We start from the raw sequence: 24146 nt of genomic DNA, 5'->3' as shown, positions 1-24146 counted from the left end.
CGTAATAGATTAACTTCATAACAAACAGTGCCTAATCTCGTTTCGGACATATTCGACAATGAAAAGCTAATAAAGACTTGCAATACCGGTCTGTAGATAATCTTATTCGCTTAACGAGACTTTAATTGGTTCAAAAGATCAAAGATATTAGCTTTCTAAAGATCTGATAATCAATTTAATCGGTTTAGAACCACCGACGCTTAGTCGGTATCGAAATAACATCGAGAAAATAATTTTGTTTTATTTATTTTCTTTTAAACGATTTAAGGCCGCTCTAATTCTTATAGATGGCTATGATGTATATGATGCTCCTTACTCACTTGTGCTATTTTTAATTGCCGATTTTACTCAAATAAATATCTGTTTACTGCAAAAGATGCCCATCGTAGAGAGTTTTACTCGATCAAACCAACACCTGTAGCGCAATTCTCTGCATACGATACTAACGAATACAGAGAATTTTACATTAAAACTGTACTAACAATTAATTCCTACAGCAGCCGCTAGGGGCGCTGATGAGATTTTTATACAAAATCTCTCCTTAAGTATGTATCCTTAAGGTGTCGATACTCAATAGCAGTTGGGATTCTCAGTAGTGTTTAAACCAAGATTAAATCGAGTCAAACAGCACGCATACAATTGTATTCGATCGGTACGCTACATTACCCAGACATATGTCTGGCAGTAAATATAGAATATTTTTTTACTATAAATAGAACTCGGAATAAAAATAATCCCTGTGACACCTGTCACGTTCCTAAAAGTGAGAATCACAGAAAAAAATCTACTTGTTTTTCCAAATCGTTACGTTACCGTGTGTTTCGTTTTCGTATACAAAAAGCTGTTAGTTATCAAAATATTTAGAAGCTAATTAACTTACGCATTTCGTAATGAAATTACATAGGCAGATCGTATTGTTGATGAGTTTTAAAAACGTCAGGTGCGTAAGTAAAATCATGAAGACGTAATAATATAAATGTGGAAGTAAACATAATAAGTTGTTAATTGCTTGTAGACAGTCGAGTTCACTACAGTGTACGTAGTCTCTACCTACTCCCATTAAGTCGAGCCTTGATAATATTATGTATATGTTTGTAATAATAACATTTTAAATTACAACTCGTCCATGTGTAAATTCACAACGTTATTCACCCACAATGCAATCTGACGTCATTATAAATGCATCGAACTGCCATACTTACAAGATGAGTGGGCGATAGTGCTTGTATAGATTGAAATATTATATACCAGTTTTCCAGTTTAGAAAAAGCGTCAAGTACCTAACCTATCTGCTAGATAAAGTGACAGAAAACGTATGAGAAATAAACAACTCTACCGTTACTGAGTGACTGGCTAACTGACTAATGGCAACACGCAGCCGAAACTACTGAGCGTAGGAAATTGAAATTTGGAATCAAAATTCTTGAGGAAGTGTAGAGGAGAGCACTAAGAGAGGATTTTTGGAAATTCAAGCAGAAAAGAATTCAAGAGTATAAAGGGGGAAAATGTTTTATATGAAAACTAAAGTCCATGTGGACAAAGTTGAGGGAGGCTGCTAGTCTTCTTAATATATAAATTAAAATCCTCCCTCTTTCCCGGAAGATACCATGACCAAGCAGTGAAACAATAATGTCTTAAAAAAGCTATCTAATAGTTGTTCAAAAGTGGTGAAACTTTAACCACTCACATGACTGTTAAACGGTATTTAGAGCAAACACGCCTATGATTCATATTACATGTTGATTGATGTTACTCTTACCATACGAGTACACAATGACTTAGATAGATAAGGTTTTGCCAGTCATCTAAAGCACCGTTGTTCGTTATCATTATTGCTTCTATGTGTCATTCTTGGCAACTATTAAGTTAGTTTAAGGTGTATTTCATCACCTTATAATCGGATCCGGAGGAATATTTTTACATACTTTGTAGTAGGTTATCCATCACGCATTAATTTATAGTATTTAAAAATGACTTGCAGTATAATAAACAAGTAAAGCTGATAACAAGACTTTGGGCTAGTTTCACAATATAGAAATAAGTGTCAAATAGCCTATCTGCTACCTATACGGATTGTCTGAAAACATTATTAGCCTAACCTTTCTTGCAACTATGTTGGAGTCGACTTCCAGTCTCACCGGGTGCAGCTGGACACCAGTATTTTACATGGAGCAACTGCCTATTAGACCTCCATAACCCAGTAATCTGGGTTATATCATTGACTGAAAACAACTGTCAATATTCTATCTGACAAGCCATTTGATGTAACCGACTGAAACCGGGCGTTGGTCTTTAAAAATAATTTGCTAGCGACGACTGCGTATTAGAAGTAGATCATAGAACTAAATGATAAATCAATTCTCAAGGTGTAAGGCCAAGGTGTATTGCCAATTGACCTAATCGAATCTTCTCTAGTAAGTGCTATGCCAATTTAAACACCCAATTGTAGTTCGGAATACATAACACTTTTTGGAGGAATGATGATTGTGTCCTAAACTGTACCTACCTTTGAACTTTCAATTTTTTTATTTTAAGCGAAGATTCTAAAATCTTTCGAAGAAAAGAATATTTTGTACATAAATCTGATCAGCGTCCATGTATTCTTGGAATACAAATAGTTATTTTTTAAGTAATTTTAGATTCTCACTCGATAGCAGAAAATCGCATCTTTCGCAAAAGCATGAAACAGATCGAACAAGCTCCATAAAAAAGTACAATGTGGTGAACCTAAACTCCACCTAAACTCCTTCTACTCTATGGTAGATGCCATATATTAATCATATAACGATTTGGCATTCTCTGTCAATAAATATATCAAACACGTAATGCTCGTATTTTATTAATACATAATATTGGCGACGAGGAAAAACTGAACCTAAATGGAAAAGCTACGTAAAAAACGGAGCACCCTACGTGGGATGCTCACCAGACTCGATACCTACATCGAGCAGAGGGCGACGATGTCTGACGAGGACATCACCGCTCGCTCCGCAGCCTTGAAGGACACCATAACAGCACTGCGAGAGTTACAAGAGAAGATAGAAAACAAAACCATAGATGATAACGATGAAACAGCGTATTTACACGAACAAAATTACGGCTACGAATTCGAAGAACTTCACACTATTTTAGTATCAAAACTTTTAACAAAAAAAACCATTATTCAAGGTCAGCGACAGGAAGACCAACATAGAATATACCAATACCATAAGATTATACCAAAAATACAATTTAATCCTTTACATGAATCAGAAACGTTCAATAACTTTAAAAAACGTCTGGAAGTGTACTTTAGACTTAATGAAATTACTGAGCCCCACATGAAGACAAATATTCTTCTGTCTACATTATCACCAGAACTCCATGAAAAATTATGTGATTTAATAGCACCAGACGAACCATTGAATAAGACATTTAACGAAATTACTGAAACACTTGACGACTACTTAGACCCAAAACCTAGCAAATGGGTTCTACAACATAAATTTATATCGAGAACTCAAAAATCGGATAAAACAGTAGCGCAATACGCCGCAGATTTAAAAAAGCTCACTACCAACTGCGAATTTAAATGTCAACACTGCCAGAAAAACATTTCAGAAAGCTTTTTATCTCTTCAACTCATAAGAGGATTGAAAGATAGCGACGCACGTACAAAAATTTTACAAGACCGAACAGTATGTACATTTAAACACCTGACACAGATTGCAACATCTATTGAAATGAGTAAAGCAGAAAATACATCAATGCTTCCGAATGAACAACCAAGTAGTGACAATATCAATAAAATTTCCACTGATTCCTACAATAATTCAAAAAAATCTCCTTTTAGAGGAATCACACCAAGAGATTTAAAAGGGAAATGTTTCCGCTGTGGTTTAAATCACGAAACCAAGAAATGTAGCGCTATAAACATAACATGCTATAAATGCAAGAAGGTCGGACACTTAGCTAGTGTGTGTCTACAACCCTTCAGCCGTTTAGGAAACCTAAGTTTGGAAACTGGTTTCCTAAAAGTATTTTTTTATACTTATACGTAACTGGTTTCTTAAAAAGATTTTTTAATACTTATAGGTAACTGGTTTCCTAAAAGGATTTTTTAATACTTATAGGTAACTGTATAACTAACCTCTTTTGTATATCTGGTTATCGTTTTGGAAGACTAAATTAATTTAAAAAATCCTGAAAATATCAACCCCTGCCAAGAAACGCCATGTTTCACGGTGTGCCGGGATCGCACGATTGCCACGAAATTTCATAGAAAGTGGTATTCAGTACGTGATGAAAAAGTCCCCTTCTGGTGAGGATATAAAGAAATTCAATACATATTTTAAAAAAGAATGGTTAAACAATAGTGTCATTAAGAAAACTTGTTGCTGTAGTAAGGGACAGGTCAGGACAACGAACAATTTGGAAGGCTGGCATAGCCGGATTAACAGATACATTGGCAAGAAAAATGTTACAGTTGCCAATTTACTAGAAATTTTGATTAAGGAAACTAATATTACTAATATTTTTAAAAATAACTGCAAAAAAATGAAAGGTTACCTAGAAATAGATAAGTAATGAAATTGATAACGCAATAAATGACCTGAACAATGGACTAATAACTGCGGGGCACTGTATTGAAATAATTTCACCTTACGCATTTTTGTTTTAATTTAACTAAGGAAATTATTTTTATTTAATTTTAAGAAGAGTTGTATTTATGTTTTAGGAGTTTATTCATTTGATTAAATAACCACATAAATGGTACAATTACGGTTTTAATTAATTACAACAAAAGCCAAAATAATCAATGCCGGTAAACATTTCTACTGAAATGTGGTTAGTAGTTTCGTATAGGTGGCTATTAACATAAGCATAGTACTTCTAGGAAACCAGTTACCTTTAAGTATTAAAAAATCCTTTTAAGAAACCAGTTACGTATAAGTTTAAAAAAATACTTTTAGGAAACCAGTTTCCAAACTTAGGTTTCCTAAACGGCTGAAGGGGTCTACAACGGCGCTCAGATGCGAAGCCCAGTAAGACTACACCGGATATAAATCAATTAAACGACTCAGCGATAAGCGATGATGATGAATGGAATGATATTAATGTTATATCTGGTGAAACATCCGAAAAATACATGATAACGGTACACATTGAACATGCTAAGATGAAAATGGAATTTGACACTGGAGCCACACTTACTTCTATGTCATTACGAGACTACAGAAAATTGAAAATTGGCAAAAGAATCTTTAAAACTAATATAAAACTCAAAACATATACCGGCGAAGTAATCGAACCTGCAGGTGTTGCATACGTTCAATGCAGATGCCAAGGAAAAGAATTCCACGGTAAATTATACCTCATCAACAACAACGTTGACCCCGTTTTTGGCCGGAGTTGGATGAAAGAACTCGAAACTCTAAATTTAGCAGATATAAAAACTTTACAGCAATCAGAAAATCTAGAATTAGACCAGCTTTTGGAACTTTACAAGACATCAGTATTTCGATCCGACTTAGGCGAAATACCCAATTACAGAGGACACCTAAATCTACAAGAAAACACAAGACCAATTTTTATCAAACCACGTAGAATACCGTACGCTTTAAAAACCAAAGTGGATGAAGAGATCGAGCGACTATGCAAACAGGGTGTCATCACGAAAGTCGACCACTCTGATTGGGGTACTCCAGTGGTACCAGTTGTCAAACCGAATGGGAGTATCCGATTGTGCGCTGATTATAAAGTTACACTAAATAAAGTCATACAAGATGAACAATATCCAATACCTATGATAGAAGATATATTTGCAGAGATGAACGGAGGTAAACTATTCTGTACACTCGACATCACCCAGGCATATCTCAACATGACAATGGATGAAGAAAGCGCAATGCTACAAACACTAAGTACGCATCGAGGCACTTTTAAGGTGAACCGCCTAATGTTCGGCGTTAAGGTCGCGCCGAGCCTTTGGCAGAAATTTATGGATAAACTCCTTCAAGATCTCGAAGGTGTAAAATGTTTCTTTGATGACATCATCATTCAAGGCATCAACAAAGAACAATTACTACAGAGACTTAAGCTCGTGTTAGACAAACTAAAAGAAAGTAACCTACGAGTAAACAAAAATAAGTGCCACTTTTTCAAAACAAGCATCGACTATTTGGGACACACTATCGACAAAGAAGGTCTACACAAAAACAGAGAAAAGATTAACGCAATAATTAAAACAGAACGCCCAGTCAACACCGCAGAATTGAGGACATTTCTTGGAATGGCAAATTTTTACAACAAATTTATACCCAACCTATCATCGATCACGAATCCACTGAACAACTTACTCAAGAAAGAATCTAGTTTTCGATGGTCTACAGAATGCGAACAGAGCTTTATACACATTAAAAAAGAAATTCTAAGCGAAAGAGTACTTATACATTTTGATCCCAAGAGGCCCTTGGTTCTTGCAACAGACGCATCTCCACTGGGAATCGGAGCAGTACTGTCACATAGACTCCCAGATGGATCAGAAAGACCGATAGCATTCGCTTCCAGAACACTATCGGATAGCGAGAAGAAGTACAGCCAAATTGACAAAGAAGCTACTGCCATATACTGGGGATTGAAGAAGTTCTTTTATTATTGTTACGGTAGAAAATTTATCCTAGTGACAGACCATAAACCACTGACAATAATTTTCCACCCACATCAAACGTTACCAGCAATGAGTACAATGCGATTATTCCACTACGCTCATTTCTTATCTGGATTTGACTACAACATTGAATACAGAACTTCGCCTAACAACTCAAATGCAGATTACCTATCCAGGTTCCCAGTAGAAAACACAAAGGCAAACAAAATGGACCAGAATTACAGCTTTCAACTTCAACAAATACATACCATTGATGTCAACCCAAATATCATAGCGAAAGAGACAAGTATTGATTCCGATTATACACCATTAGTACTCGCATTACAAACTGGCCGATCTCTTAAAACGCTCGGTTACAATGATAATGAATTTACTTTACAAGATGGATGTATACTAAGAGGAACGCGAGTCTTAATCCCAAAAACATTACGCGAACGAGTGCTGGACGAACTACACCTCGGTCACCCGGGCATTGTGAAAATGAAGCTACTGGCCCGCAGTTTTGTATACTGGAAAGGAATTGACAATGATATCGAAACAAAAGTTAAGTCCTGTAGAACATGTAGATTACAACAAAATGAACCAGAGAAAGCACCACTACACCACTGGGAACACCCAAAGGGCCCCTGGCAAAGGCTTCATATTGATTTTGCCGGACCTGTTTACGGATACTATCTTTTAATAGTTGTAGACGCATTTTCGAAATGGACAGAGATTATACCTACTAAATCAACGACAAGCTCTTGGTGCATCCAAAAATTGAAAGAACTATTTTGCACCTATGGAACACCTCTACTCCTTGTCTCAGACAATGGCCGACAATTCGTATCGGGAGAGTTCGAAAAATTTCTAAAAGACTGTATGATTTCGCACAAAACCTCTGCTCCATACCACCCTGCAACCAATGGACAAGCTGAACGATACGTACAAACAGTCAAGAGAATCTTACGAAGCTTAGAGGGAGAAAGGGGTAATCTTCAAGAGAAACTTGTTATGGTAAAAACTCGCCTCAGACGGACACCAAACTTGAATGGTCAGACACCTTATCAGTTAATGTTTGGAAGAGAAGTTCGAACAGCATTACACTGCATGTTTCTAAACACCCATAAGGAAACTACATCAAAACATCAAGAGATCAAGGTCAGACAGTTGGAAGTCGGCGAACGTGTACAGGCCCGTGACTACACGAGTGCTTCGCACCGTTGGCAGTTTGGTACTATCACAAGACGTCTAGGCCGACTTCATTACGAGATCCGCACCGACAACGGCGATGTCTGGCGCCGACACCTCAACCAGGTGTTGGCTGCATCTTATATTCAGAACAGCTAAGAGGTTAGGAGGGGAGAAATGTGGTGAACCTAAACTCCACCTAAACTCCTTCTACTCTATGGTAGATGCCATATATTAATCATATAACGATTTGGCATTCTCTGTCAATAAATATATCAAACACGTAATGCTCGTATTTTATTAATACATAGTGAACCTAAACTCCACCTAAACTCCTTCTACTCTATGGTAGATGCCATATATTAATCATATAACGATTTGGCATTCTCTGTCAATAAATATATCAAACACGTAATGCTCGTATTTTATTAATACATAATATACAACAACCGAAAAAAAGGAATTTCGGCGACCGAAACCAAAACCTACAATGGATTTTACGACATCCACGGGTGTAGCGCATAAGTAATAAACACGTTCGTTCGAGTTCCGCCTCGTTTCACGGTAGGCAGCACTCCGCGAAGATCCCCCGGGGCTATCGCGATAAAATCACAATCGTACCAAGCACTGACGAGAGTTCTCAACTCTACTTGAAAATTTTATGTTTAACTTTTCACGGTTTTTGGTCCCATTTTTTGAGTTTTCGCTGCAGCTTTGTTTAATTGTCTGGTGTGGTTATTTTTGTCAGTAAAAGGTACAGTTTGTAATAGCTAGCTGGCTCTAGTTAGAACTACCAGGCACCTATTATAAAGAGAGCAAGATTTAACCCTTACTTAACAATGATATTTTTTATATTATCACTGTGTTTATAAGTAAATTAGTCAAGCTCGGATGAAGCCGCTAGTTTAAGAAGTTTTAAGAAAAAAATATGCCTAACTAAACCATCGTTCAAAGTGTATCGTTCAACCTTCTGCTTGGGACTTTTTCCGCCTGTTTCTGCTGAAATACATTTTGAGAAAAATATGTATCTATTCCAAGGGACTTTAATCTTGTTATTTCAATATTGCTTATAATAGTTGTTGTTGTAACGTAACGATTATAGTGCTTTATGAGTGAACAGTGTTTAGTTCAGCCATCGCCAGACACCACAATGCGTTTGGCTCCCAACTCTAAACAATTCATATCTACGTTCATAATTGCATTGAAACGTGTTTCTATGGAATATTCTATATGGATTTTGATGTTGAAATTAACTGAATAATTACGCAGTTCCCGTTTAACTCACTCCTGGATTTGAACCGTACAAAATATATATTTTTTTGTAACAACAACTCCAACTCCCGCACTAACAATAGCTCTCGTGTCGCAGGGAATTTTAGTAACATACTAACGACGGACACAAAGTACAACCAAACCTGACACAACAGTTTGTGGATCGCACAAATATTTTTTCTGTGTGCAAATCCAACTAACGACTCTCCGACGTAATTGATTCTTAACCACTGAGCTACGAAAGCCGTCAGTTAAATTGTTTCGAATTTTGTTGTAAACTTTGAAGCAATGCTGATAATATAATCAAAACAACGTATTTTATTATCAGCATTACGCATCACAGGTGCTTGAGAAACTGATATTAATCACTTTTTGAACATCCAGATAGCTAATCTTTAATCTTGAATATTACGTTTACAAAAAGACTTACTATAAGATTCGATTGTACTAAAATATATCTGTTTTAAAGTCCTAGTCATTGCTCGTATAAAATAAAAGTACAATGTGCATTGAATATGAAGTCACGGAACAATAATCCCTGATTTTTCACCAAAAGCTTTCGGGGTTAAATTTGTATGGAAGCGAGCTTGCGTGGCAAATGAACATTGTAACTTCATTGACACTTTTATATTTTTTATTTACATGGCTCGTCTTTGGATTATAAAATGAAGTTAAGTTAGGACTTACAAACGGGACTTGATTTATTTTTAATTTTTTTTAATAACCAAAGGTGTGCATTGGGAATACTCATGTTTACAGTAAATAAATAAATTATATAAAGCTGGCTGAAATATGTCTTAAAATGTTAAAACTATTAATAATATTTTAATACTGGATTAACTATCACTTTTGTTTTTCAACCTTGAACTTTTATAATAAAGTGATACACATATACAGGGTGTCCCAAAACTCAACGATAATCCGAGACAGGATGAAAGGCCAAGTCATACCGGTTCTAGGAAAAATAAAAACAAAATTCCATGACACTTAGTTCAGCCATAATAGACATTTTTCAAAAAAGTTGAAATTCCACACCATTGCTCGCATTTTCAAGTCCTGTAATCACCAATGTCACAATTTCGCTGTGTTTTTTTGAATTTCGTGATCCTCATTAAATATGCTATTAATCGTAAAACAAATGAATGCACAAAAAATTGTTAATTTAATAAAAAAAAGTTAAGTTTTAGTGAGTCATAGTTCACAAAAATATCTTTAGTTAACTTTGACGCTTCATATTGAAAAAAAAATGTACTACACTACCCTTGGCAAGTTATTTCAAAAGTTGGCGCATTTAATCAAGATTTCAAAATGGTGCAACACTTGCCACTTTTCTTGCCATTAAAAATGTTATTTTTATTTGAACGAAGAGTATCCCCGCAGATGGATCGGACGCAGTGGTACAATTTTATGGCCTCCTCGTTCCCCCTATCTAAATCCAGTAGATATTTTTTACTGGGAATGCATAAAAGAAAAAGTTTATTCGAAATCAATACAAAATCTATCAGAACTTCGCCAGAAAATTGACACAACGTCAGAGGAAATAAATGCAAGGAATTTTGCTTGACTGGTGCAAAGGTCATTTGTAAGGCGTTGCAGAGCCTGTATTCGTGCCAGAGGAAAGCAATTCGGAATTACTTTAGTTTAAGGAGGATAGTTAAATAAGAACAATGGTTCGTTCATTGTTTTTTTTTATTATTTTTACTTATTATGTTTATTACATTAAATATTGGTTATGGTGAGCAGTGATAGCTGAGTGGTATAAGTTGACACCTCCCACGCCAGTGGTCGCAGGTTCGAACCCGAGGCAACACACCAATGACTTTTCGAAGTTATGTGTGTATTAGAAATAATAATCACATGCTCCAACGGTGAAGGAAAACATCGTGAGGAAACCTTGCATGCCTAAAATATATTTAAAACATTTATTGAGGGCATTCAAAGTCCCCAACCCGCACTTGGCCAGCGTGGTGGACTCAAGGCCTAACCCCTCCCTCATTACGGGAGGAGACCCTTGCCCAGCAGTGGGACATTAATGGGTTAAATTTATTTATTTTATTTATTTATTATTGGTTATGGACTGACTCGATTACCTCTTTACTAAGAAGAATTGCTTCCCTCTGGCACGAATACAGGCTCTGCAACGGCGTACAAAAGATCTTTCACCAGTCAAGCAAAATTCCCTGCATTTATTTCTTCTGACGTTGTGTCAATTTTCTGGCGAAGTTCTGATAGATTTTGTATTGATTTTGAATAGACTTTTTATTTTATGCATTCCCAGTAAAAAATATCTACTGGATTTAGATCGGGGGAACGAGGAGGCCATAAAATTGTACCACTGCGTCCGATCCATCTGCGGGGATACTCTTCGTTCAAATAAAAATAACATTTTTAATGGCAAGAAAAGTGGCAAGTGTTGCACCATTTTGAAATCTTGATTAAATGCGCCAACTTTTGAAATAACTTGCCAAGGGTAGTGCAGTACATTTTTTTTTCAAAATAAAGCATCAAAGTTAACTAAAGATATTTTTGTGAACTATGACTCACTAAAACTTAACTTTTTTTATTAAATTAACAATTTTTTGTGCATTCATTTGTTTTACGATTAATAGCATATTTAATGAGGATCACGAAATTCAAAAAAACACAGCGAAATTGTGACATTGGTGATTACAGGACTTGAAAATGCGAGCAAGGGTGTGGAATTTCAACTTTTTTGAAAAATGTCTATTATGGCTGAACTAAGTGGCATGAAATCTTGTTTTTATTTTTCCTAGTACCGGAATGACTTGGCCTTTCATCCTGACTCGGATTATCGTTGAGTTTTGGGACACCCTGTATACGTATAATTAATTGTATATATATTGATAATCAAATATATTCCATACTAATACTAAAAATACGAACGTCTGTCGGTTACTTTTATTAGTTTAAGAGCCAGGGTCGAACTATTTGATACTTTAATTGATTTGTTTTATGCACAAGAAAGACTGTTATGAAATATAATAAACACAAAGCACAATAAATAGAATAAAAAAGAAGAATTAAAGATCTAACAGTCTTAATCAAAATGGCTCTATGGATTATATATTACAAAAATTCATAATAATCATCCTTATAAGTGAATCTTCATATAATATCATATTTTCAAATTATTTTCCTTGTTTTTACATATTATATAACTTCAATTCTCTTTTTTACAATTAATGCATCGTATTTTGATATATCAAGGTCGTGATCATAAAAAGACTAGCACTAAAACGCATTCCACGAATAAAATGTTATTATAGAGTTGTAAATATTGATTCAATCAATGCAATACATCCTGTATACAATAGAGTCTTAGCCTCCGGTATTCTGCTGTCTATACTCAAAGCTTGTTTTTCAATTAATTCCCAAACAATCTTTTGGCAATATTTTTAAGCATTTTGATGATATTTTTGAAGTGACGACAACGGTATGTGCAACAAAGTTATGAGGTAATACGAAAACCTACAAAAATATCGACTTAAAATCCTTCTCATTTTTTAAGTCGGTAGGTATAAAAGTTGCCGAAACCTGTATCTAATTACTTTAATTAAAACCTTGTAATAAGATAACATAATACAAAAGATGAATTCAAAACTAAAAAAAATAATTGTACTGCTAGTAAATGAATTTTCGATTAATCATTATTTCTTGCCGGTACACCGAGTTTGATTGTTTTTATCAGGTGAATATAAAATGGCGATTTGCGCAGACGCATACTGTTCTGTACAAAATAGCATTTGCGCGTTTGAGTGTAGTACAAACGTCATTAGTTAGTCTAGTAAATACAAAATGCAGTATAAATATGGACCTTGTTTTATTTGTACAAAACATGTGTTATTCGCGATCGCAGGCTATGTTTGACAATACTAATACTATATTATTAGTTTTCTACAAAACGTCCACCTATGCACTAGCGGTAAAACGCGGGAGAGGCTAGCCGCGCGATTACAGAAGAGCGATCCTCTACCATTATCAACTGTCTTCAACCAGCTGTAGAGAAATGTTCAATGTAAATCTAATCAGGGACTCAAGCGGATGTCACAAGAATTATTTTTACAGTACATTTTAAATGTCAAATTCTCGACACTTGATGGTACCGACTGTAGATAATCGCGCTACAGTTTAAAATGCAACCGAAAGAAAGCCCTAGGCGGTTAAGGGCGTACTATTATAGGCGATAAACTGTAGCTCAATTCTCTTTTACTATCGACTACCGACAACCGACCTGTCATCGAGAAATTTTGTATGAAAATCTGATCAGTGCCTCTGACGGGTGTCGTAGGAAACATTTTGGCAGTACATTCGAAATGTCACAATTTCGATAGCTAGCCGGTTGTCGGTAGTCGATAGTTGTAGAGAATCGAGCTACTGGAAAAGAGGTTAACCGCGCGGCTTGTCGCTGTCGCGGTTTAACCGCTAGTGTGCAAGGGAACGGATGCTCGAAACGAGTTTTCCTTTTTACTTTATCTCTGTATTTTTTATGTCTTAAAACTGGCTCCTCAAACCTGCTTAGTTTAAACGTAAAGTGTTTAGCAAATTTGACATTTGCATCGAATTATAGGAATGTCTGATAAAGAATCAACTATAAAAAATAAACCGAACATTCAAAAATACACTGAAGAATCGAACAAATTATATTTATTTGGTTTCCTTCTTTCTCTTGACCTTATCCCATATTACGAGGGGACAAGACAACACATCTTCCTAAAAAACACAACAACAAAGGGGAGTCGGCTGATCTTTTGCCTATCGTCAACCCTCTTTAAGAGTCTAGCAAATATAATGTTATTACACTAGTTTTGTAAAAGCAAACTTACTAATAAACGTAGTGTAAGCTTTGATTGATTATGTAGTTTTTTGTCACTATCAATCAATGTTGAAAATGTATAAGAGTGAAAGTGACAAAACACTGTATAACTAATCAGAGCTTGCACAACGTTTATAAGTAAGACAGTATGTATAAAACTTGATTATTTAAATACAAGCTCTTTAATATGTTGTGACATTTTTAATAGGTACAAAACCGTGAACTTGAATTGGGACGGAAATTGTTATAATTGATGACATCTAGTTTAATTAGAGTATTGATTCATTTATATATAAATGTATGACGACAATCTATAGCTAACAAGTAATGTATGTGAAAATATTTTTTCTGTCGTTCATAAACATTTTTATGAAGAAACCTCACTATAAAACTTTATTCTTCCTTGTAGCTGACATTTATAAAATTCGTAAGCTCTAAATTCTTCAAAAGTTCTTTAATTTATACAGATATGATCAGTTTTTTCCAAATGGTATTAAATGTAAAACCGCCTTTAATTAAGTATTTTTAACACCGTTAAGATATGACCTCTGCTATTAAAAAGTTATAGGTCAAAATTAGAATTATAGTTTTCTAGATTATCTAATAATTTAAACAAAATATATCATAAAAATTTGATAATATATTTTAATGAAAATAAATATATTGTAATAAGATGTTATTATTTTCTTGATCAAAACAGGTTTAAGCAACTGGTATGGCACGTGAAAGAGTCTTATCATACGTAAACATGTTTTACAAGATTACACTTTTATCAGATTATCTTAGAGAATCAATCACCTCTTATTTGGGCATTTTTAGCTTAAACCCATGTAATAAATATAAAGAAACCTTTTTGACGCAACACAACCAAAATAATTATGACTTTTTACAAACCGATAGTGTCAAAACCAAAAAATGCATGTAATTTTTTCCTGGATCACAATTTATTATTATTGTATTCCGAATAAATAAGGTATAGTTTTGCGCTTTATAGCTAAGAAAACATCAAAGCATTTTTGCGAGAATAAAGCATTAAAAATTTTTCTTCGTAACTATAAATAGCAATGAACGTTTAATTTACACAAAGTATACGCGTACAATGTAGGTAATATCATCAATGAATCGTTCTAATTGTATTTTATAAGATCACGCGGTGGGCTACTACGTCTACACTCTACACGCATACCCCAATAAATTTTATAGACTAATTAATCAAACGAGTGGTCGAAGAATAAAATTACAGCTGTGTATACAAACACTTTCATTGATATACGAACGATCACTTACAATTTGGAAATTATTACACACACTTTAACACGCTTCCTACCAAAACTAAAAAAAATATTTAAAGTTATGAAAAAGTTGAATGTATATTACTTACAACACTAGTAGATTCTTCATCAATTTTCGAGTGCAAGTTGTCAGCAGACTCGAAGTCAATAACATGATTCTTCAGCGGCAATGCTTGAGGAAGCTTGATGCGCAGGGGCGTCTTAACAAAACCATTATCTTTATCGCCATTTAATTGTTCACTTTCACCATTAAAAGGACATTTTCGAGAACCGTTAATGTGCTCCATTTTTCCGAAAGTCTACAACCAAAACTTAACAATGTATACTCCGCATAGACATTAGACGCGAACTCGATCACTGACTCTCGCGAGGGTAACGGTCAAACTGACGGCGGCGTGGTTTGCAGCATAATATATATGCATACCGGAGCAGGTCCGGAGGAGAATTAAAGTCTGTTGTCTCGGCAACTGTGCGGGCAATCGAAGTAGTCGGCAAAAAACATCAACAATCGCGTGTCGGACCGTGCGCCCGCGCCGCCTTCGCTCTATAGACTCTACGACGGCTCACTGGCTAGATGACGGATGTTATCAGCTTCAATCAAGGTAACAATTATGTCGCGAGAGGCATTATCAGGTAGACAAACTTTGGTCACTGTAATCCGGATTTTGTGCGCGTATCAAAATGATTAGAAAGTATTCTAAGGTTACGGGGAAGTGAAGTGACATTTCCCTGTTACCTACGTATTATGAGAGCTTGCATCATTGTCTGTATAATGTCTGGTAATGTACACGGATGTACTTGATGATTGATTTGTCATTGTTAAAATATAGCCAATATTTCCTACTCCTTCATTATATAATATCATAATTACATTGTATTTACTGTGAGCTATATTATGCAAAAGTGTTAATAATAACATCTACATCGAATTATTATTGGTCTTGTTTTCATTTGAATGGCACATATAATATGCACGCTGCATAAAGGTTTTTTGCTATTGTAACCCTCGGAATGCAAGAAAGAAGATCAAAGATTTCAAGCACTTTAGCAGTCATATTGTTCTATGTTTTTAGAGTGAGCAATGTTCAATCTTACATTATTCCAAACTCTATTAACAGTAAAAGGAACATATTACTCATACTTCGTGATTAAAATAGAACAATAGATAGTAGGACGTTTTCGTAGATTTCTCCAAGGAATCATAATTACTATGAAGCCTCACATTCCACGGTGCCTCCCACATGATATCAATAACTCGACTACACGAGATGAATGACACGCGACCTTGAAACAGAATCAATAACATAAAAAAAACAATGCGATGACTAAATTTACAAAGTACTTTAGCTTATTGTTAGGCTGATGCTCAGTACAGTACAAAATTTTAAACATGAAGTCGCTTTACGAAGGGAATAAACAACAAATTTCTAATGTGACCAGACTTTGTAAATAGATTTAATTTCTGACGAGACATTCTTAAAACCTAATATATTTTTATTGAACCCGTATAGATGCTTCGAGCATATAAATGTGGAATCTAAGCAAACAAATAAATATCACATTTAATAATACAAATTAAATGATCGAACTTACTGCCTGTAAGAGGTCTTTGCACTTGTTTTATATTCTGTATTCTAAACATGTAGAGCAAAGAGGGCTTGAAAATTAATCCACCACATAATTTTACACATAAGAAAATATATTATGAAGCAGTACTTTGTAGAAATTTTGTTTTGTAATAAAAACATGTTAAATAAGCCGATAAGAATAAAGAAAAACCTACTACGTGACATCATAATCTGACATAGTGATGCAAAAAACTAAAAAAAAAAACATTTTTGTAACTCAAGATATCTTCAATGCTATAGATGGTGTTGCTTAGCTGTTGAAGTTTTTCTATCCAATACACATATACTAAAATTCACGCTTTTTCCGTGAGGGTAAGCTATGATGTATAGAACAGTACTTGTCTCTACAGATTTATTCTACTCCATTTACATTCATTTGCACCACCTTTCCTATGTCCAATATTAAAATTTTATAGTTACATATCTTAGAAATCGTATAGTAATAAACCTCAAGAATATATAAATCTACGTTATGATTGTCGATCAAAACCTTCGCTATCTGTACTAACAATCGCAAATTAATCAGTCTCGTACAAAGGATGACGCGATTCGATCGCAATGTGGAGTCCCGGGCTCAAATGGACCCACTTATAAATGTGTGGTTTGTACCAATCATATGATTGAACTGATAAATTTAGAGTGTATCTTCGTTTTGGGTAGTTTATAATGTAATGTAATGCTATGCACTAAGACTTTGCATAGATCGAACTATGAAAATGTTTGCAAAAGCTGCCAGTGTGTAATGTTTTCTTAACTTTTGTAACCCATTATGCCCTTTAGAGCTACGGGCCATATACGTACATTTGGGAAAGTGTAATGTGTGCCTTGTCTAAATCTCGAAAATATTATATTGTCAATTGGTATTCTTTCTAGCTGAAGGCTTTCGTGTCCCTAAGCTTTAAAAGTACTCAGAATGTCTAGTGCACTTAACTATTTTTAAGGATATATAGGATACAGTCTTCTTTAGAAAATAGCTCATTGATTCTTGGTATGTAGACGGTGTTTTCTATTTTTAATATCCCAAATTAGTCCATCAGTCATTATAACTGACAAGCAGTCTATTAAAGTCAACTTGAGGGCGTGGATGTATAGTAATTATGAAGGTGCGGCGATAGTCACCAGCAAAAACTAGTATTGATTTTTGTACAAAATGATCATGAGGAACGAGATGATTTTATGTTATTCAATAGGTTGTACGTAGTCTCTATTGCAGGATATATTGTATGAATTAAAAGCTTAAACAAGAAAAACGTAATTCGTATAATATTGCGTCGAGTATTTTTCTGCATACTTTTATGTATGTACTCAAATGCTATCAAATGGAGGGATACAGGTAAAGTCTGGAGGTAAAATGTTAAATTTTAAATATTATTATCAATGCGTGGAACAAGATATAATTACGACATTTTACATATACATATCAGGAAAAAGGGTGCACTATATTGCTCACTAGAAATTACGCACACATAAATCTATCTATTAGATAAGATCAAACCTATAATTAACTAAAGAAACATTGTAGAAACAAATTAAAATTTCCTTGATACATGTATTCATACATTAATTGAGATATTTTCCCCGTGAGGGTAAGGAAACCAAAGAACGTGCTTGCTACGAATCTTACAAACATTATTTGCTTACGTCACATTCTTAAAAAAGAAGACGACTCCCGCATTAAGAATTGCTCTTGTGTCGTGGGTCTTTTCGAACATACAAACAACGGACACAAAGTACAACATTCATGCATTTTTTCATAGATGACTGTCGGTGACAATGGTTTTATTATTAATTAATAACAAATCTTTAACTATGATGGAACGTATAGTTTAAAAGGAAATATATCCTTTATTAAAATAATATCAAACCGGTTACTCCCGCGTACCGTGATCCGTGTTGAATGACGTTCACGTACCTAAGATGACTGATATCATTAGAACACACTATTGTACTTTGTCATACCACGTCTGAAAAGTAATAAGTTTCCAATGAAACTGGTAAGGACTCCCCCTATTATAAAATATATTATATTTACTTATACTGTGCGTCATAGATGACTAGGGACAAATTCAAATTCAAATTCAAAATATCCTTTATTTCGTAAACTTTTCACAAAGTATTTGAAATAGTCAAGTATTTGTATTTCTTTTGTCCGTTTCGGAAAAGCTGGTTGCTCGTGAGAAGAAACGGCAAGAAACTCACGGCTTGCTCTTTTAAAATGTCAATTTGCTTGATACAAGATGATTTGATGATTTACTGTGTACACTCAAAAAAAAACTGAGTAAATCTAATTTAAAATTTAAGCTAATAAAAATAGTAATAATCTTCAAAAGAAAACTTATTGGTAGGACACAGTAAAACATTGTACATTAAAACATTAGTACATTATTTGAAACAGACTTGGTAGAAGCAGCACAGTCCCAAGCTTTATGTATGACAGTATTACAAGGTAATTATTATATGCGTAAATTCTTATTATATGTACTTTGTGACAATTGTGTAGTTATAAGCTGTCTAATGATTAATTCATTACATTTTTATCTCGCATGTTTGAAATGTAGCATTGTACGTCTGGAATTTATGCTATTTGAAATGCTTTAAGAAAGGAATTTTAAATATTCTTTTCTATGAAATGGTTTAGATAAAATGAAAACGCACTTTAGTATCCATATAAGCCGGGTACACATTGGTGCAATGTAACATGTAATGCAACATGCAATGCAAGAATTTGACGTCCACATTGCTGCAATGTATCATGTAAAGTAACAGAATTCCCATAGTGTAGACGCCTTGCGCGCACGAACCGCGTCCACTACGCGCACGAACAGATTGTTGCAACTCTTGCGCGTAGCGACCCGAAATTTGTCGGTTTTTTCCCCGAACACAAAGAGGCGCGCAGTATGCGCGGAGCGTCAGTGTGGACAGGTTGTGTGGTGTGTACGGCTAGACGCGCGCGAACATGGAACAAGACAATGAGAACAATGTGTGTTCTTTGCAGACTGAGCGATCCGTTCGCGCGCATCTCGGAAACAGATGTGAGTAGGTACATGCGCGGTTCGTGCGCACGTTGTGCGCGCCCCGCGTCTACACTGATGCAATGCTCGTTTCGTGTTGCATTGCATGTTGCGTTGCAGCAGTCTGTACCCGCCTATATACTTAAATCTATGGATGTTCAACAAAGTTACACTGTATTGGGGAAATTCAATTCCATAATATAATAAATATTATGCGGGGATAAATGCAATTATTCACATTCATTCATATTTACCTTGAAATCAAGTTTGCGGCCAAACGAAACGTCAACTAAACCAAGGTGATGAAAAACTGCAAATTGTAATTCCCGTAAAATATTAGATCACAGCCAGTGATCGTGCCGTCAGTAAGCGATCTGTGGGTTAAGCAATCCTTGAAGCGGTAATTTTATAGATGGATGATCGTTTAGTGGTAAAAGAGCTGAACGCATCTATGGTTGAAATGTGGGTCCCAGATGTTTTCGATTATGGTAACAGTCTTCAAAACAAATAAAGGCCTTACGTGTGGCTTGAATTACTTTGACACTAAGTTGACCACAAACTATACGAAAAGTTAATAAAAAAATAGATCAAAATGATAATAAAAAGTTTAAAAATCGTCAAGTAAACTATTAAATTCAATATTTAACGCTTTTATTGTTCTAAAGGTTTATAGTAAAGCCGAAGTGGCGTATCTTAATGCATTGTATGTTATCGTTATCGCTACTCTCAATGACATGGGAACTCGATTTATTTCAAGTGGATTACAGTGTGCCTACTCGTTATAGTGTGAACTATTTACCGGCTTATCTAGTGTAGTTTTATTCATAAAGTTATGAGTCATAGCGTCTGAATTAATAATATTGGAAGCAGGCCTTTTTTTGAGATCTGCGACTGATTTTGTTGTAATAACCCATAATCTTGAAAATTTAATTTAATATAAATTTATTTTTATTTAATTTAAAGGAGCCAGTACACGATTAAATTTCTCAATTATTACTTAAAAGGAAATAAATTACTGAAAAATGCAAGACCCGGATCTGTGCTTTCAAATAAAACCTTAAAAAACTTTATCATTCAACCAATTTAGTCACACTAAAAAGATAACAAAATAAAGTTCGATTCTACAGCAGAGATAATTTTCGAAGAAGCCAATATTCTTGTTTGTGCATAATACTTGTTATTATAAAGTTTGTAGTGTTTTATGAGTGAACACTGTTTAACATTCAAACACCACCAAACACCAAACTACGTTTGGCTTCTATTTCTAAACACTATTTTTGTTTACAATTTCTCGCCGATGCACTTTTGTTCAAAAATATGTGCTGGTAAACTTAGAGTATGTATATATATGAGTAGCTGACCCGCGCAACTTCGCTTGCGTCACATAAAAGAGAATGGGTCAAAATTTTCCCCGTTATTGTAACATTTTTTATTGCTACTCTGCTCCTATTAGTCGTAGCGTGATGATATATAGCCTTCCTTAATAAATGGGCTTTCTAACACTGAAATAAATTTTCAAATCAGACCGGTAGTTCCTGAGATTAGCGCGTTCAAACAAACAAACAAACAAAATCTTCAGGTTTATAATATTACTATAGATACGTGTATTTTGTTGTTCGCACTCCGTGATACTCCGTAATTGTATTATCGCTGGGAATTTGCTATTCTTGAATTCACAGATCTTATCGTACATCAAAGTACCATAACCGCTGTGCGCGTAGGACGAGATGACATTCATAATAATATAATATCGAGATGCGACCAGTTTTTGGTCTCTTACTTTTATTAAAAAGACGGTTTTTGTTTGTAGTTGTTCCACTGCTCAATGCAATAAAGCACTTAACCGTTCCTTCATTTAGGATTGCATTCCATAACGCAAGTACTTTTCATTAAAATAGCGTTCTCTAAATAGCTTATTCGCACTACGCTTCATTCGACTTGTTAAGTGTCGTTAACCTGAATTAAGGATTCACGCACTGATTCCTTTAATAGGTTCTTATTAATGAAAACAAAATGCATTTTTTTAAATCATTATTCTCTTTCCAATGTCGCGGTTACCACTATATTAATATTATGCTAAGAAATCATTATGAACACCAGTCTACCGGGTTTTGGATACAGCCCTTTCCCAAGCTATGAAAAAGATAGACATTTTAATGTAATTAAAGTTTTTCACAAAAAAATACGTTTAATTTTATTAAAGTTGTAGATTTTCAATCTCCTAGTCGTTTATGATCATAAAGACACTTTAAATACCGATCAATTTGTGCCTAATTTTATCGATATAAGTCCTTTTGCGTCGTCCACCGTGAGTTTCCACTTGTATTCGCTCGATAAAACCTCGCATTAATCGCTTTTCACTCATCCTTTCACCTGACCGATACGATGATGACGGTCTAAATTACTTACGGAACCGATTTTGACAAATTAGGGTCCTGATATCCCTATTTTATTTTAGGGTATAAGTTTTAAACGGTTTAATTAATCGAACCTGAAATAGAACATTGAAATTTTGCCTAACACGTACCTGTTAAAGTCTTCGAAACACCTGAAGTATGTCACTCAAAATTTGAAAGCGTATGGAGTACAGCAAAACATATAAATACAAAATAGTAGTATTGGTCACAATTAGTTACAATTCATGTTCTCATTGTGTTAGAGACCTCATTTTAAGCAGAATTATGGAGCTCCAAAAAATATATGTAGGTAGCCGTGATTTCTAACGATCCACATTATAACATGATAATTATGCAGTGTGACTCGTGATAAACCTCACAATCGACAAACAGATCACAGTATCACTTTCAGTTATCCCAATTTGGTATCGACCGATAACCAATTACTGATTTCCATCTGCATTGTAAATAAATCAAGTTGATAATACAAAAATAAATATTCCGAATCTTTATTTAGTCATTTTATAATATTCTCTGCATTGGAAATATTAAACCGATCGACTGAAAGTAAATTAAACACCGATAAGTAATTAATATTCAGATTATGGAAAATATCGAAGTCATTGATTAATTACGCAATGCGCAGTATGATTGTATTGAACCACAGAACAAAAGCCCAAAATTTGCGGCTACTGCGTTTTTGTGTAGACTCAAATGATTTACCGATTAATCTTACTTCATTCATGAGTAAGTACGTATCTACCACGTATATGTTTTGCACTTTGCTCAAAACTAGTTGTGGGTGCCAAAGTACAGTAATACATTTTTTAGATGGTAAATTAAAAAAAGGGCTTTTACCTTTTATAATGGCAGTTAAAGAGATCGAAGACATAATTAAATACTTCGGATTTTTAATTTAAACTATAATGTTTGTGTTTAAACTACCTACAATACATGCATTACTTAAAGAAAGCCAATGGCAATCGCTTACAGACAGATAACATGAATGATTGAATGATAATCACCTTATTTCCCTAAGCAGCACGTTCAAATTTATACAGTGTTGCGCTTTTCCTAAAACCAATCAAATATTAATCGGGAGCACTAGGCTAATGCTTGATAGAGACTTTGTTGAGTCGAATCGAATTAATATTTAAACAAGACTAAGAAAGCTTTGTCTTAACTTTAAAGTAAGATTTAATAAATTAGTGTTGTCGAATAGACTGTATTGCAGCAATAAGGCTAAGTTCATCTACATTTTCTACACAGCAGTGGGGCACTGAAGCGATTCAGTGCCCCACTGCTGGGTATTGGGCCTCTCCCGTAGACGTAGACTTCCAGTCCCTTCGGTCGCTTGTCTCCTTATTGCCATCTTCCAAGACTCATGTCCAGATCATACTGCCATCTCGTAGCAGTATCTATTTTGTAAAAAATTAAAAGTAAAAAAAAATGCTATCTATTATTGATATCATGTAAATGCTTTTAATTATGACAAAGAACAAGGTCTAGTCAATTGACTCTAGACAATTCTTAAAACAAGTTTCCGTTTATTGAACTGCAATTGAATGGTAATAGATACGTGGAAAGATAACTTACAACATTTCCTAGTTCAATTCTATGAACGCTTCATCTAAATGTCGGTGTTTAGTCATAGGAAAGTAAAACCTTCGGAAGAATAAGGTCGTTTGTCATATAATACTTTTACTGTTTAAATACCAAAGCACTACTTATATTGTTACGTGTTTTTCAAGAATAGCTTAGTTAAAAAATTTAAGCGTTTGCGTTGCATGCTTAGTATAGGGAAAATTAACGCGAACACGCATTTTATCTGTGTAACCTGAACCGACACGTCACTCTAAGGAAAAATGCGTGTTCACGTGAATTTCCTATCTTA

At 34.6% G+C, this 24146-nt stretch overlaps 1 protein-coding gene across 1 annotated transcript in view; it reads right to left on the bottom strand.

Annotated features, from left to right (window-relative positions):
* LOC142972243 (nitric oxide synthase-like) overlaps nucleotides 1-15738 on the bottom strand; it is a 46894-nt gene extending 31156 nt beyond the window's left edge. Inside the window, exon 1 of the mRNA XM_076113172.1 lies at nucleotides 15307-15738. Coding sequence (XP_075969287.1) covers nucleotides 15307-15504 — 198 coding nt within the window. The 5' untranslated portion in view covers nucleotides 15505-15738. The remainder of the gene's footprint in view (nucleotides 1-15306) is intronic.
* Nucleotides 15739-24146: the final 8408 nt, after the last annotated feature.

This window comes from Anticarsia gemmatalis, chromosome 4 (genome assembly GCF_050436995.1).
Source record: "Anticarsia gemmatalis isolate Benzon Research Colony breed Stoneville strain chromosome 4, ilAntGemm2 primary, whole genome shotgun sequence".
NCBI classification, from domain to species: Eukaryota; Metazoa; Arthropoda; class Insecta; order Lepidoptera; family Erebidae; genus Anticarsia; species Anticarsia gemmatalis.
This window is presented reverse-complemented; position numbering and strand designations above follow the sequence as displayed.